Source organism: Rhinoraja longicauda, chromosome 31, assembly GCF_053455715.1.
Source record: "Rhinoraja longicauda isolate Sanriku21f chromosome 31, sRhiLon1.1, whole genome shotgun sequence".
Classification (NCBI taxonomy): Eukaryota; Metazoa; Chordata; class Chondrichthyes; order Rajiformes; family Arhynchobatidae; genus Rhinoraja; species Rhinoraja longicauda.
The window spans coordinates 19,416,804-19,433,238 of NC_135983.1; the positions used below are offsets into that span (position 1 = coordinate 19,416,804).

The window sequence follows — 16,435 nt, forward strand, 5'->3', positions numbered from 1 at the left end:
TGACTGTCGCCGGAAGCTTGCGCCCTTTTCAGGACAGACGATGATAGTGTTGTACCATTTGAATGTTGGACACAAAAGAAGTTACAGGGAAGGGTTGGACAAAATTGGATTGTTTTCTCTGGAATTCCAGAGATTATAGTGAGATCTAATAGAAGTATATAAAATCCTGAGAGGCATAGATAGGGTTGACTGTCACAACCTTTTTCCCTAACTCACCTTCAGAGCACCTACCCAGTGCTTTGCATCATCAGTGTAGTGCTGCTGATCAAGTCACCAGCTCCAGTATATTAAGCTCTTCACGTCTAACTTTGCTCCTATTCCCTTGCCCCTTTTCACTGCAACAAATGTATTGGAGCTGTCTATATCCCTGGAGTATGACATGCAGCACCACTTTAGTTCTGGACTTTGCTGGCTGTCATCTTCAGACTGATGGCAGTGACTTCATGCAGGCAAGCCTTTGGCATTCCAAGCTGTGTTTTAATAGATATTCCCAAGTAAATCCATAATCCTCAAGTTTCACTCTGCTCGCAATATATTGAAGTGAAACTTCAATGTATTTTTGAGTTTCAGTTAAATTGACTGAAGTTCTATCAACTGAAAGCTCAAAGAACAGGACTTTAATGGATGTCATCATATAACATATAACATATAACAACTACAGCATGGAAACAGGCCTGTCCGGCCCTACCAGTCCACGCCGACCATTCTCCCTGACCTAGTCTCATCTACCTGCACTCAGACCATAACCCTCCAATCCCCTCCTATCCATATACCTATCCAATTTACTCTTAAATAATAAAATCGAGCCAGCCTCCACCACTTCCACCGGAAGTCCATTCCATACAGCCACAACCTTCTGAGTAAAGAAGTTCCCCCTCATGTTACCCCTAAACCTTTGTCCCTCAATTCTGAAGCTATGTCCCCTTGTTGGAATCTTCCCCACTCTCAAAGGGAAAAGCCTACCCACGTCAACTCTGTCCGTCCCTCTCAAAATTTAAAAAACCTCTATCAAGTCCCCCCTCAACCTTCTACGCTCCAAAGAATAAAGACCCAACCTGTTCAACCTCTCTCTATAGCCTAAGTGCTGAAACCCAGGCAACATTCTAGTAAATCTCCTCTGTACCCTCTCCATTTTGTCGACATCCTTCCTATAATTTGGCGACCAGAACTGCACACCATACTCCAGATTCGGCCTCACCAATGCCCTGTACAATTTCAACATTACATCCCAACTTCTATACTCGATGCTCTGATTTATAAAGGCAAGCATACCAAACGCCTTCTTCACCACCCTATCCACATGAGATTCCACCTTCAGGGAACAATGCACAGTTATTCCCAGATCCCTCTGTTCCACTGCATTCCTCAATTCCCTACCATTTACCCTGTACGTCCTATTTTGATTTGTCCTACCAAAATGCAGCACCTCACACTTATCAGCATTAAACTCCATCTGCCATCTTTCAGCCCACCCTTCCAAAAGGCCCAAGTCTCTCTGTAGACTTTGAAAATCTACCTCACTATCAACTAATCCACCTATCTTAGTATCATCTGCATATTTACTAATCCAATTTGCCACACCATCATCCAGATCATTAATGTAAATGACAAACAATGTACAATGTACAATCTAACATGCATACAAACATTAGTAACAGCAATAATGTATGCAGTTTGTAATCCTGATTTTAAAGCCATCCATGTAAACCTTTATTTAGAACAAAGTTAGGGATGGTTTGAAATTCTGGTATTAGTTGCATCAGAGGTTCATTAGTTTAAAAAAAACCACTTTGTCAATTAATTATAGAAAAGTGGAACAAATTTTCCTCTGGACAAATTTAAACCAGCATACAATGGCCTTCTGTTTCACTCCTAGTGAACTGGATAAGTCGTGAATATCTTCAAGCTCCGGGTGTCATTTCACAATTGGGCAATAAGTTGCCACTTTACATTTCGGCAAAGTTGGCAATAGCAGCTTTTTTTCTTTCACTGAACAGAAAGCTCTGCTGTCATAAGGCACTAAACCTGGCACAACAACTGTGAACTTCCAAAATATATCATAATTGTTAAGGTGTAAATAGCCATAATACAACACTCAAACCAGAGTGTTATAACTACTGGGTCATGCTAATTGCTCCCAATTGTAAACTTTAAACAAACAGGGCATGTAAGCTTTTCCCCTCATGCCCAGCATCATAGGCACATGGATGGTACCACATTTGATGCACTGAACAGCTCTCAATACATCAACTGATACTGAGATGATGCTACATTGTCAGAACTTTCTTTCACTGCAAGCACATAACTATTGATCATCAATAAATTTATTCTTCACCTTTTTTGCCCAAATGACAAAATTAATGTCAGTAGCTGTAGACTGTAGTACTTTAAAGTGCTTGTGCTTTAAAGTAGAAATTGACTCCCATCTTGCAGCCTGTGTTTTGTTTGTCTCACGATATCATCCATTGATTGTTTGCTACCGTTTACGTATAAGAATGTCCCAGCTGTCTTTCCAGCGCAATGCAGTTAACTGTGATGTTGAGAGAGCTGGATACCCATAGGTGAGAGGACTGAATGTCTGATACACAAAGTAGACCGAGGAGATCCAAGCTAAGACCACAGCACTGAATGTGTTTCTGGAGACAGAAGACCTGAAAATAGAACAGCAGCTGTTTAGTGTTGCAGTGCAGTTAATACTAAAGTAGAATTACAGCTTGGATAAAGTCATGCGTTCTGGTGTCAAGTTAATGCAAATATAACAAGAACTCTGAGAAGTTAACTCAAAATAATAGAACAGTAAAATGCAACGTACTCACCTGAGCACATGATTGTGAATGTGCTCAAGAATGATGGGTAGGAGGAGGATTTTGAATGTGAGACTGGGCAAGTAGTGATATAAAAAGAGTGTTTTCTCCATGAAGAAGAAAGGGAGATAATTAACAGCCCATCCTCCAATGCAGACAGCTCCAGCCAGAATTAATTGCTCCCAGGAATCTAAATGGATTGAGAATGAGAATGGTCAGAAAACATAGAAACGGGCCCTTCAGCTCAACTTGCCCATGCCAACCAAGAGGCCCCATCTACAGTTGTCCCACCTACCTGCAAATTGCCCATATATTGCTCTAAACCCTTCCTATCCATGTATCTGTCCAATAGTAAGATCATGAACAACATTGTGGACATATCAAATTTCAATTATTTAGTTACCCAAAACAAAATTTGCAACTTTCTTGACTGTTTAATTGAAGAGTTTTTGCTAATATTGAAACCAAATATTTATCATACTTGTACCAAAATACATTGTGAAAATAAGTAGTTAGTTGTTGCTCCTTTACAATGTACATAATTGAATACTCTTGCACTGTTATCAAACTCTCTCGTGTTGAAATAATGTACTTGAAGGAGCTGGGCTGTTTCCTTCCCATGCAGCCAACCCCTCACCCCTCACTGGTGTGACAACCAATTATTACATCTTGACATCAACCTCATTAAAATAGATTCTGTTATCTATCAAATTCTTCCCCCTGGGACATAGCTGTATGCAAGATTGGCAAATGCTTCATTTAATTGCAAAAGGTTTAGGGATGGCCCCAAGTCAGTGAGGTTGCATTGGAACACCAATTATTGATTCTTTCTTGAAAGGTCAAATGCATGTGTCGACTGTTGTCTGCAGAGGGAATTACAAAAAAGCACTTCCTTTTTATCTTTAAATGTACCAACTCAAAATTGATGTTACTTCAAAAATAATGACCTTTGGGGATAGTGCAGATTCCCCTGCGCTGCCTCAGTAGATGCCAGAGGAAGAGTACTGCGTAAACAAGAATTCCAACTGTTGCTGTTGACCATGTTGAAATATTTCCAACCAACTGGACCTGTGCCTGTGGAATAAGTTTAGACATTCAAAAAGATAATGGAACTGCACATGCTAATTAAGCCTTTCATATCCCTGGAATTATACTTATTTTAATTCAAAGAGTTTATTGGATTTGAATCATCTATTCATTCAAATTGAAAACACTTCATGTCTCGTATAGATTTAAATTAATCAAGCAAATTTACTTTTACAAGCACCATGAGCTTAGCATTAACAGAGGCGGAGTGGTTATAGAGCATGGCTCTTTACTACATTAGTGTAGCTAAAAATCCCCACAAACTGATGGGAGTAATTCAGTGGTCCAGGTAGCACCTCTGGAGGACACAACTTATATATAGCGGACATGGATAGGTGATGTTTTGTGCCCCCCAGAATGCTGCCTGACCTGCTGGGTCACTCCAGCACTTTGTTCTTTTCGTAAACCATCATCTGCTGTTCCTTTGTTTCCATTAGTGTAACTACATTACTTTGCCAAAGGCAGTTCGAGGTGAGACTCGTACACACACTTTTTTTCCCTTATGCAGCTTCAGAACTCAGTACCTATATACAAGATCATTTATAAACTGGAAATATATGTTCAATGTTATGTAAACAAAAGGAGCTGCCACAGTTCATGTTTGTAAGTTAGTTAAAAGACAACATTGAATGAAGGGTGGTTAACAATCATTGCCTCGGTTTAGTTTGTGTTGGCCAGAACATCAATTTGTATTCCTTTTAAATGCAAATGTGTGCAATCATTTTCCTTTTTCTCATTTATGCTTGCTCTAAATTTATAAATTAATTTACTTCAATAGGTTGCACTGTCATTTTACTACAGAATATTAATACTTATGCAGCTCGTGAACAAAGGAAAAAGGCTAGTACACAAAAAGTACAGATGCAACATGCTAAATTCATATGAACAGTTTATAAAACTAAATATTGTTCAATTAAATCAGTACATTGGTACTGGGGTGAAGCCAATAAGCAATATTGGTGTCCATGTTTATCCAGTCTAGAGGGGAAGAGCTGTACTTGTGTTCAGTCTCTTCATTCTTCAACGTCAACATCCTCAGCTGAAGAGAATAAAAACAAGCGTTGCATTAGATACAATTTACAGAACAGATGATCAGGCCAGGACTAGTGGTCTCACCTCACCTAGGTTTAAATCTACCTCAACTAGCATTTAAAAACTTGGTTATACTCGGTTGAAGGAGATTGATGGGTCTTCACAATGATTTTCTGTTGATGTACATGTAATTTTAAAAGACAGTATGAGAAGGGGAATTAATCTATAACAGAGAAGAAATTAGCCGAAGAAAACATTAATGATGGAAAGCTTTAGGTTTAAAATCTCTCATTGTTCAATCACCTTGTCAAAAAGCTTAATGCCAGAAGTCTGGATGACTCAAACATATTCAAGGTGGAGATTATTAAAGACCCTCTTTTTAAAAAAAAGAGGTATTTATGTAGAGAACGCAGGGTGTTAAGCCATCCCAAAGTACAGCCATTTTCAGAGTAGCACAATGCTGCAGCTGGTAAAGCCACAGCCTCGCAGCACCAGAGAAGCAGGTTCGATCCAGACCTCGGGTGCTGTCCATGTGGAGTTTGTATGATTTCCCTGTGACCACGTGGGTTTCCCCCTCACATCCCAACGATATGCTGGTCTGTAGGTTAATTAGCCTCCAAAAGATGAGGAGTGGATCAAAAAGCAGTTTAATACAGAACTAGTGTGAAGGGGTGATCGCTGGTCCAGAAGGGCCTGATCCCACACTGCATTTCTAAACTAAGCTGCACCAAAGCAGCCAAAAACAGAGGGGTGAGGATGGGAATGCATAAGGGGCCAGAATATAACAAGGACCATAAAATGAATATGTCTATTACTTGCAATTCCATGAATTTGGCCATGAAGCTCATGTTCTGGGTGACATCCATCTGTACTGGAGTTTGAAGCTCCAACTCTCTCTCCTTCTGTTCCTCACCTGGGTGTGAAAATGAGAAAACGCACCAGTTTAATAATTCCAAAAGAGAAATAGCTTCAAGTTTGAAAGGAATTCATTCCTTGTATTTAAGCTCAAATGTGTTATCAACACAGGCCAATTCCACCCGTGACTAATATTTTAGAAAATAATTGCTGGCAGCTAATTGGAGGGGAACATTCCGATCAAGGGTCTTTACTTTTGTATCCTCAACTTACTTCATCTCTCTTCAATAGGTAACTACGTGCCTTACTTTTTCCATACCGATGTTCTTCGACATTCCATGCCATGTTCCGATGATAAACCGTAGAACTTTTATCTCCAACAATCTCCAGTTGGCGGTAGCCCCAATCAGGCAAAGCAGTACCACTTAACTGAAATGAAAAGTGCAATAAAATATCACAGGACCTGATGTTTACAAAGAGAAAAGTTTGAAATGGCACTGAACATGCAAACTGTTATATTTTTACAGAAGCTGAAAGGAAGAAATTAAGAAGTTCGTACAATGTCAAGGTGGCGCTGAACATTTAAGATATAATTACCTGGAATTTAAATTGCTTTTAAAGAGGAATGAATGTCAAATTACAATCCAAAAAATGAACCTTCAGCATTCAATATGCTATCAGAACAACACATTTTTGGATCTGACCCGACACTCATCAATGCCGATTGTTACCTCAATGGGCACCTGGACACATGTGAATTCTACATACAGTAATTTAATATTTTCAGCTTTCTTTGTAGTAATGTAACTGGCTCCAATATAGTACTGTTAAAATAACGAATGTCAATATAGGAAGTGGGGAAAGGGTGGGTAGAAAACTGACTGCTTTCAGTAAATTATGTTCAATCCACAACCACCAGAATACAATTATATACACTTGTTACTAAACAAAACAACTGAGCCCAAAAAGGAAAAACTGGGGCTAATGATGAAAGAGATAGGCTTCAATTATTGTATTACTGAAGGAATGCCAAACCCTTTGATCTTGACAACCGGTCATTGCCACTAATGGTGTACGATTTAATTTCAGGGATGAGCAAGAGCAGAATTGGAGTTGCTTTCAAATCTTGAAAACAAATGAATATATGAATTAGAAGTAGGAGTCAGGCATTCAACCGTAGCAGCTTCCTAATTTTCTCTTTGCAAGCTACTTTCTACCTGTCTCAGCAACCACACCCTTGGTGATTGCGTCCAACTCATTTATGTACGCCGTGAAAAGCTGAGCCCAGCACTGATCCTTATGACTCATCGCTCATTACATCTTGCCTCTGAGAACACAATCCATTTCTGTTTCCTGCAGGCAGTTAATCTTCTATCCACAACCACAATGCAATTATCCAAACATGTTGCCAAATAAAGAACTAAAGAGCCCAGTTAAGTAAAATCTTTCCAGAATAATAAAAGGTGACTAATGCACTACACCCTAGAAATTCATATTCTAGAATAATAAAGGGAAATGGCAATCAGGAAGATTATAGCTCCTAACTAAACACATTAGTCATGCATAAATCCTGCAAATATGGTTAATAACAACTGTTCTGATTAGTATATGGCCATTCAGAAACTATGAAGCTATGGCCTTTAATAGCGTGTTTATTTTACAAACTTGCCGTTAATACTGCAGAGGTGTTCACATGCAAAAGCTTTACTTCTGATAATATAGTTTTCCATATTTCATTTTCAGTTTCACGATTGACAATCTCCTGGAACAAATAAAACATGGAATTAAAACTTTAATGTGAAATATGGATTAGTAAACTTTGGTCCATCAGCTTTGATTATTCCAGAGTACAAGACCACGGCTTTTTCTGTACCTACATATCGGAAAACCAGACTCTTAATAATCATACAAATGAAATCAGTGACAAAATTACGGAAATCGGCCATAAATTCAGCATTTTTCCGAATCTGTAGGGGAACTATGTTATTGAAGTTACTTTATAGAACATAGAACAGTTCTGAACAGGCCCTTTGGCCACTATGTTGGTGCTAAACATGATGCAAGATACACTAATCTCTTCTGCCAGCTCCATATATGACCATTTCCTGTACATCCATGTATCTATCCAAAAAAGCTCTTCGAAGTCTTTTAAATCAGGGAATTGAAACGTAACTATTGTAATTCACCTTTCAATAACTGACTGTGATATGGGCGTTTCATTGTGAATATGCTACATAAATTGAACAATATGCTTTCAAATCAGGCTTTCTGGAACCCAATCACTCCAAGTGGAGACTTCAGAAATCCCAAGCTCATTGGTTTTGCTGGGACAGCTTCTTCCTATCTTACTCTTGAACAGACCTCTCACAAGCTAAAGGTTGTATTTCCAACATCCCCCCCCCCCCCCCCCCCCAATCTACCTCATGACAGACCTTGCATTCTTTTAATGTGCACTTTCTCTACAGTTGTAACATTGTTCTACTGTTTCCTCTCTCTTTGCATTACCTGAAGCACCCAAGTATGGATGTCTTTATGCCTGGATAGCATGCAAAACAATATTTTCACTGTACATATGACAATAAAACCTATACTCAGTACTTGAGTAGTAACTCAGATTAAATGCTACTTTATATGCTTCAGTACTTTTCTCAAACTTTATGTTTTCTATGTCTCAACTAATTGCAGTAAAAAGTTCCATATTCTAATTACACTCTTTGGTTAAAAAAAGTTTCATGATCATCACACCCTTATACTCAAAACCACCTAATGATTTTAAAGTTTTCTCTCTTGGGTAATCTTCAGGCTTATTAACTTTACAATGGTCCTTTCAGTTTCCTCCATCCGAGACTCGGGAATTAATTCCCCATAACTTTCAATTTCCTCGTATAATTTAAAGCACTCCTGAAAGCATACATTTTAACCAGGTCTAGTCTAATGTATTTCATTGTGCTTTGTAATCAAATTTTATTTGATAATACACAAGTGCTTTGCATACTTTACTAAATTAGAGATAATCTAAAAGTAAAAATGGTGTTGATATTTTGGTTGCTGCGCACAACACTACAATTCAATCATTTTTGTGTTTCCGCATTGGACAGATACGTTAGATATCTTTGGGGGTCTTCCATTCGAAAGTTTGAAAATCACAGTTCAACATTTACCATGGCTCCAATAAATATCAATCAGCACTTACCACTTTCCACAGGTTCTGCGCTGGCATTGAAATGTTGTAATCAACATAACAAGAAATCTCCTGCCAATGAGGACTCACAGGTGCTGCAACATCATGCCTGGAAAAAAAAGTTACAAACTTCATCACAGTCAGTAAGTTTATTATTGTTCCAATCTGTAAATATTAAGTGGATCAGAACCCAACTACTGCTGATGTAATCTTGACACTACATATGGGAGATGTTACCTTTTCACCTTGTTCATACAAACCAAAGAACTTAAGTATAAATAACAATCTTGTGGGTTAATGAGGACCTTGGTGCAGGACTTAGAGTGCTAAAATCTTTAATTCACTGTTTATTAAAGCACTCATATCTTTAATAATAAAGGCTCATTAAATCACAGGGGAACCTGCTGGAGGTTTAATCTTTAAGCTAATTAAACAATGTAGTTTTTCCAAAATACTAGCTGAAGAAATGTCAGTGTTTGGAATGGATTAACTGGAGAACTCTTGCAAAGAGTTGAAGCAGGCAGAATGTCACTTTGTTCTAATTCCACCTCTACCAACATCTTTCACATTGCTTGCCAATAAATAATTGATAGCAAGGGCCAGCCAAAGACCTCAGGTTACCTCCCAGTCCATTAAGATAAGGAACACTGCATGAAGTAGAAGAAAGGAGTATTTCTTTAAATAATTAATCCACAATGATGCCAAAATATCCTGGTTTCTATTCCATATGCAAAAATTGTCAGTTATAAAGACATGTGTAGTGTGATTTAAATAAAAATCTTGGCATACCATCTTCCTGTTCACTAAATTATATGAGCTCCATAACAATAAAGAAATAAAAAGAATGCATGTGGATCTGTTGAATATTCCTGAGGTTTCTTGCTTTTATATCAGACATCTTCATTTTGGAATTGATAATACTTTGGTTTAATTGTTTCATATTTCAAATATATGTATACATTTTTCTGCTAAAAAATCATACTTAGGAACAGGCAATTCTCAATAATTCAATTGACCAGAGTGATTAACAGAAATGCAAGATTGTGGAAGTGTATCAATGTAACAGCAAGCTCCTTGTACATACGTGTTAAGATAACGAGCTGTCATCCCATGGACCAACTGCACTATATCACCATGGCGAACTGAGCGAGGTGGATTGCTGACCACCAGCTCCTGCCTGAACAAGAAAGAAAACACAATGAAAGTCCATATAGTTTATATATAAATAACTGTCTGCTAAACATCCCCATTTCAGCAAAGCACAAGAACATTAAGCGGTGAGCTTGGGAACTAAGAAAAATAAATTAAAATTCTGTTGGATAACAAAAAGCGTTCATGACACCATTTACGTTTTGTCTCGGAATTAGTAGTAATAGTAGAAGGAATTAAGTTACTATTTAAAAAGTATCATGATGCAATTTGGAAATATTGTCAAGTGAACAAATAAAATCTTCTCAAGTGCAACTGTTCTCATGGTTACATTCAAAGTGATATTCACACATACTTGCCAGGGTCCTTTATAATCCACCAATTGTTCACATCTTTAAAAGGATAGCATGTTACTTGTTGCTGATGGGAGCTGCCTCTGCCACCATCATACCTGCAAAGATACACACAACTTCAGCTAACAAACAGCAGCTTTGACTGTACAAAACTCCCATTTAACTCTAAGCCAAAACATAAGTTACATTAAGGATCTCAACCCAAAATGTCACCTATCCCTTTTCTCCAGAGATGCTGCCTGACCTGCTGAGTTACTCCAGCCTTTTGTGTTGATCTGTTATTTTACATGTCCTCAAATGTGTCCTCAATTTTTACCTCTTCAGAATAAAATGTGTTTTAAATAGTGGTGTATCAAGTAACGAATTAGGTCAACGCATGCCTTTTGAAATGTATCCTCAATTTTTACCACTTCAGAATAAAATAATTTTAAAATAGTGGTGTATCATGTAACGAACTAGGTCAATGCATGCCTTTTGATCATTAATCACCCTTCATTATGTAGGCAAAACTCTGCTGCCTGCATTTTAACTCTAATTAAGTCCTGTTCATCCATTATAATCCTTCTCATTGGCCTACACTTGCACAAGATTTGCCAACACTTAAGCATTAAAATTATCACCCATTATTTTCAAATCCCTCCGTGGCCTTACTTATAGATATTTCTATAGTGCGCATCAATCACGCAAGTCTTTAAGAAATCTGTGCTCCTCCAGTTTTGGCCTTGTGCAACCACATTTTAATCTCTGCAGTTCTGAACGATGTAGCTTATTAATAATGTCCTTCAGGAGTACTCTCATCAAATTCTTCTGCCTTTACCCCTCTCCCTTCCTTTAAAATGCTGTTAAACCTAATGCTTTACCAGACTTTTGTTTAGCTCTCCTATGTGGCCGGATATCAAATTTGTGTTTGTTATCTTCTGTGAAGCAACTTAGGGTGTTACATTACAGATACAACGAAGGATAAAGTTGTTGCACGCACAATACAAAGCTTTTGCATCAAAATCTGCGGTATGTTGTTGGAAGATTCAAATACAGGGCAGTGGCAGCATTTAACTATATACCGTGTTGACTACGAGAATTATCTGTAGTCTGCCATAGTTCCCCCGTGCACCTAAACTTCATAAACAGGGTCAAAACATTTCTATCATCTTGAACCATTCATTACCTGATAGGGTACATGTTCTTGTGTGAATGGAGCCAGCATGGAACAGGTTTGCTCCATGTATTCCTCAGTGTAATCTGGGAACCGTAGGCTATTTCAAGAGGTTGTCCCTGTGTGATCCTTGCCAGTCCCCCCTGTAAAGGAAAACATGTGTAACATTATAATCTGCTTGGGAAAGCATATGCAAGTATACTCTTGACCAAACATTTATACTTCTAATAGTAGGGGGATGCTAACGCAATAAAACAGATATCTTTGCGTCAAACCTGCCAGTATATACTTTTGACTCGTAGACACAAAAAGCTGGAGTAACTCTCTGGTGAGAAGGAATGGGTGACATTTCGGGTCGAGACCCTTTTTCAGATTGGTTAAGGATAAGGGGGTGATGTGGAAAGATAAAGAACAATGAATGAAAGATATGCAAAAAAGTAACAATGATAAAGGAAACAGGCCATTGTTAGCTGTTTATAGAGAAGCTAGTGCGAATTGGGTAGGGGAGGGAAAGAGAGAGAGGGAATGCCGGGGCTACCTGCAATGAGGGAAATCAATATTCACACCACTGGGCTGTAAACTGCCCAAGCGAAATATGAGATGCTGTTCCTCCAATTTGCATTTAGCCTCACTCTGATAATGGAGGAGACCTAGGACAGAAAGGGCAGTGTAGGAATGGGAAGGAGAATTAAAGTGTCCAGCAACCGGGAAATCAGGCGGGCTGAGCGAAGGTGTTCCACGAAACGATCGCCTAGTCTGTGTTTGGTCATCTCTCTCCTCTTGTTAGTGATGACTCACTGTATCTCTCTATTCTCCTGCAGCTCACCATTGTGAGTTACTCTCTGTGAGACTATTCAACCAAAGACTTTTTTCTCACCTGAGATCAAGATTGATTGTTAAATGAGGACCAGATTCAGGAATCAGGCTGCCTTTGCCTGCCACCCCTTATGAATCAAAGGACATAGAATTTAGTGGTGTGCAATCCCAATGCCATTCCCACTCAGCAGAACGAGTAGGCTTGAAAACATTCTGAATGACAAATAGTTTCTTTAACTAAAACATAGGAAGGCAAATTTTAATGTCAATCAGCTTAAAGTATAGGTCTCATTATAAACCACAACCAGTTGAGAGTTGCAATGATCACAGGATAGATTCTGAAAAATCATTGAGTTTAATCTTTCTGTCAGTCTTGGAGCTATTTAGGTTTTGATATTCCTTTGTGTTTTGAATTTAGCAATTTGTATACATCCTGTCAAATTAAATTCCTGAAGCATACCAGGCTGTTTGAATTCTTAACACACTGTGTTTAGAGTCACTTTAATACATTTTGCTTATTGGCAAGGAGAAACAAAAAAAATCAGTGGCTGGTCGAGCTGCTGCTTCACAGTGCCAGAGACACGGGCTCAACCCTGACCAGTGTAGGAAGTGGATTTGAAAGTGGGAGAACATAGAACGAGTGTGGACAGAGGATCAGTGGGTGGCTTGGATTCTGTGGGCCAAAGGGGCTATTTCCATACAGTATCTCTACACTAAACTATCTTCATGTAATATATTTCTGTGCGATTTTATTTTCACTTTCTGCACATCCATTACTAGAATAAATGCACTGATAGGAAGACCCACATGATATTCAATAGTCTTACCTCCAGACTTGCTTGGAACATGCTGGTCATTATTTGATCATGTGGCCCAGAGCGGTACAACAAAGTCAGGTGGATGTAGAAGCAGCCCAGATACAAGATTATTGGGAGGACTAGAAGTGCATATACACGGGCCACGATGTGATAAAACACTGTGACCTGCAAATGAGATTTATAGAACTAGGCGATGTAGTAATAAAGGAAAAAAAATCCAACCAACTGGCCAATTTTTTCAGTCCACAATGCAAGCACAGAGGCCTCCATATCCATGTTCTAATTTAACTGGCCAAAGGGTCAACATACAATGCAGTTATAATTCCAGACTATTGTATTATTCTAGTACATTTTTCTTAGGCAAGAAATAAAATGAAGTTACTGGGAGTAAGCAAAATCCAAAAACGCACTTATTAGAACAATGATTAATATGTTGCCAAACAAAAACTATATCTGAAAAGTACTAACAAAATAATTTGATTTTTGTCAGATCATCGACCTGTAGTATTGATAGTTTCTCTCCACAGATGCTGCCTGACCTGCAAATCCTTCCAGCATTTCGAATGTGCAGAGTTTTTTTTTCCCTATTGTACATCACCAACAAGGATAATCCTTCTCTATCTATATTGTTAGATAGCTTTGGAGCTGTTTCTTTTCACTCCATGTCTGCAACAGTTAGATTATTTGATTGAATTTCAGAGGAATTAAGTCAAATTCATTTGGCTTCCATGAGAATCACTTGGGAAACTCTTCCCAAGCCAGAGCTCAGACATAATTGCAATGTATTTAAGACAGACTGCTCTTACTGTAGCTAAATTTTAGCTCCAGAGTTGAAGAATGTTTAACTGTCATATGTACCGGGAGCAGAACAATGACATTCTTACTCAATATGCCTAGAAACCTGCAACAAATAAGAATGCCATTATTCCAGTCCCAATGCATATGACAATTAACCTTTCTTGAACTCACTCATAAGCTAAAAGTTTACAATTATTTACAACTGCCCCCTACTTTAGAAGAACACAATTATCTGAATTTACCTATTTAGATTACTTACACTGACAGCATAGACACTGACTTCAAATGATCACCCCACATAACAGTTAACTATTGCAATGGGCCTTCAGACTGAATTCTAATGTGAATAACACCAAGGGAGATTTGAACAAACGGACGAGTGAACATAGCAATATTCAAACTGTCTTAAAAAAAGGTATATTTCAAAGGAGGAACCAATTGCCTATCTGTAGAGTAGACAGCTTCACCTATTTCGCCAGCATTACTACCTCACCCACATTAGTCTTACTGCAATCTTGTGTAACACCCAGGTTCAGGAGCAGCTTATTCCAACCATCAAACACTACAACCTCCAACTAAACTCAGAATTACATGGATGTGGGAGGTGGGTTGCTTTTGTCTTGTCCTATTGTTTTTGTTTATAAGTTGAAGTTTTTAGTTGTTTATTATGGTGTTTACTAGAGTACTATGTTTACATATCTGTTGTACTGCTGCGTAAGAATTTTATTGTTCTGTTTCGGAACATATGGTAATAAAATGCTCTCGACTCAAATTGGCTTTAGCATTTTAGTATTTATTTCCTGACTTGAATGTAGGAAAATAAAATCTGACACTGACTTACAAAAAAGTATATTTTTAGAACCAATAATTACTTTTATTAAGGAGATTGAGGAAAATGGATGGAGAGGTTTAAAGTGGGAATTCAGAGCTTAAGACCATGGCAGTTGAAGACATGACCACGAGTGGTGAATTGAATAAAATGACAAATGCTCATGAAGCCAGAACTGGAAGAACATAGACACCCTGCAATGTCAAAGGGCTGGAGAATATTACAGATATGGGGCGAGGTGAAGGCAGAGGGATATGAAACAAAGGATGTGAATTTTGCAAACAGGTCTATGCAATGCACATCACCAAGTGTAGGGTTGATGAGCAAATCGCACTGGTGCACATTATGATACAAGCAGCAATTCCAGGCAACGGCAAGTACAGGGGAAGCCTGTAGGAGGGCACTGGAATATTTAAGACTCAAGGTATTGAAGGCTAGGATGAGAGTTTGTTCAGCTAGTGGAAGATTCACTTTGTAGAGAGAGGTGGTTTAACGGCTTCACTAATTTCTCCTTGACTGGTCCTGGATATCAAACAAACATGATGACAATTTAGAGACAGTGAAGGGGCCAAGGAAGGTGAGTGTAACACTGAATAGCAGCAACTAAACTTTGAAACAGTACCTGTTTGCTTTAAATCCCCTGGGATTTCCTGAAATTCTGAAAGATGTTATATTAAAATCAAGCCTTTCTTTTACAGCTACTAACTGACCCCTGAATATGCCAACATGCAGTCACCATATTCTTTACCATAGTGACAGTATTGTAAGGGCTAACATTACGAATGCAGTTATGTGGGTTTTATTGCAGGAGTGTAAAAGCTCCAGCTCGGATTATTCCTGGGGCATCCTGTTGTCAGCATGGAAGTGCGGTTTATGGCTGATCTGATATCAGCAACCGGCCTCAAAGCTTTGAAGTGTTAAGAAGAACATCTTGCCATATGGACTGCCCTTTGTTCCCAAGAAAGAAGAGGTCACGATGGACACGCCGGACACGGAGGTTCCGAAAGACACATAAAGATTTATAGGACATTGTAAACTTGCCATATAAGGCAGTGATGGAAAAATACTGGCACATGTATTTTGGGTATAAAAGGTGTGTAAATGTAAGCTTTCAGAGAGAGGCTACACTGGCTGCCTGAGCGTTTCTGAACGCTCCGGTATCTAGGCTCTCCCACCTGGGTGAGTAGAATAAAGAGGTTAAACGATTTTGGTTGTCTGACTATTCTGTTAATAGGTCACGAACTACAACAGTATTACGTTTGTCTTTGGCACTCACATGCTGGACCCCACCGTGGTTCAGAATGGGGATGTTCTTGGAGTTTCCTCTTCCTGTTTAATTGTCCACTACCATTCAGGACTGCAGATCCTTTGATCTGATATGTTGGTTAGAGATGTAGTCCTCTGTTGTAACTTCACCAGATTAAGCCATCATTTTTATACAAGTCTGATGCTGCACTCCACACTGAACCCGGGTTAATCTGAAGATAGAAATTGTGCTGGTGTACATGTCCGATGCTGCTTCATATGCATTTTTTAGCTGCCAGTTCCATCAGAGTCTCTC

At 38.6% G+C, this 16,435-nt stretch overlaps 1 protein-coding gene across 6 annotated transcripts in view; it reads right to left on the bottom strand.

Annotated features, from left to right (window-relative positions):
- Positions 1–1,355: 1,355 nt before the first annotated feature.
- Positions 1,356–16,435, bottom strand: part of pomt1 (protein-O-mannosyltransferase 1) — a 30,638-nt gene continuing 15,558 nt past the window's right edge. For 4 of the 6 annotated variants that reach the window (XM_078425931.1, XM_078425927.1, XM_078425930.1 and 1 more), the window contains 12 exons: positions 13,257–13,412; positions 11,626–11,756; positions 10,463–10,558; positions 10,043–10,135; positions 8,971–9,067; positions 7,447–7,539; positions 6,086–6,206; positions 5,738–5,835; positions 4,816–4,929; positions 3,752–3,878; positions 2,817–2,994; positions 1,356–2,651 (listed from right to left, as the gene is read on the bottom strand). In XM_078425931.1, coding sequence (XP_078282057.1) covers positions 2,477–2,651; positions 2,817–2,994; positions 3,752–3,878; positions 4,816–4,929; positions 5,738–5,835; positions 6,086–6,206; positions 7,447–7,539; positions 8,971–9,067; positions 10,043–10,135; positions 10,463–10,558; positions 11,626–11,756; positions 13,257–13,412 — 1,479 coding nt within the window. In that variant the 3' untranslated portion in view covers positions 1,356–2,476. Of the gene's footprint in view, positions 2,652–2,816; positions 2,995–3,751; positions 3,879–4,815; positions 4,930–5,737; positions 5,836–6,085; positions 6,207–7,446; positions 7,540–8,970; positions 9,068–10,042; positions 10,136–10,462; positions 10,559–11,625; positions 11,757–13,256; positions 13,413–16,150; positions 16,341–16,435 lie in introns of those variants that run through there. The other 2 variants (XM_078425933.1, XM_078425932.1) reach the window with 2 other exon arrangements.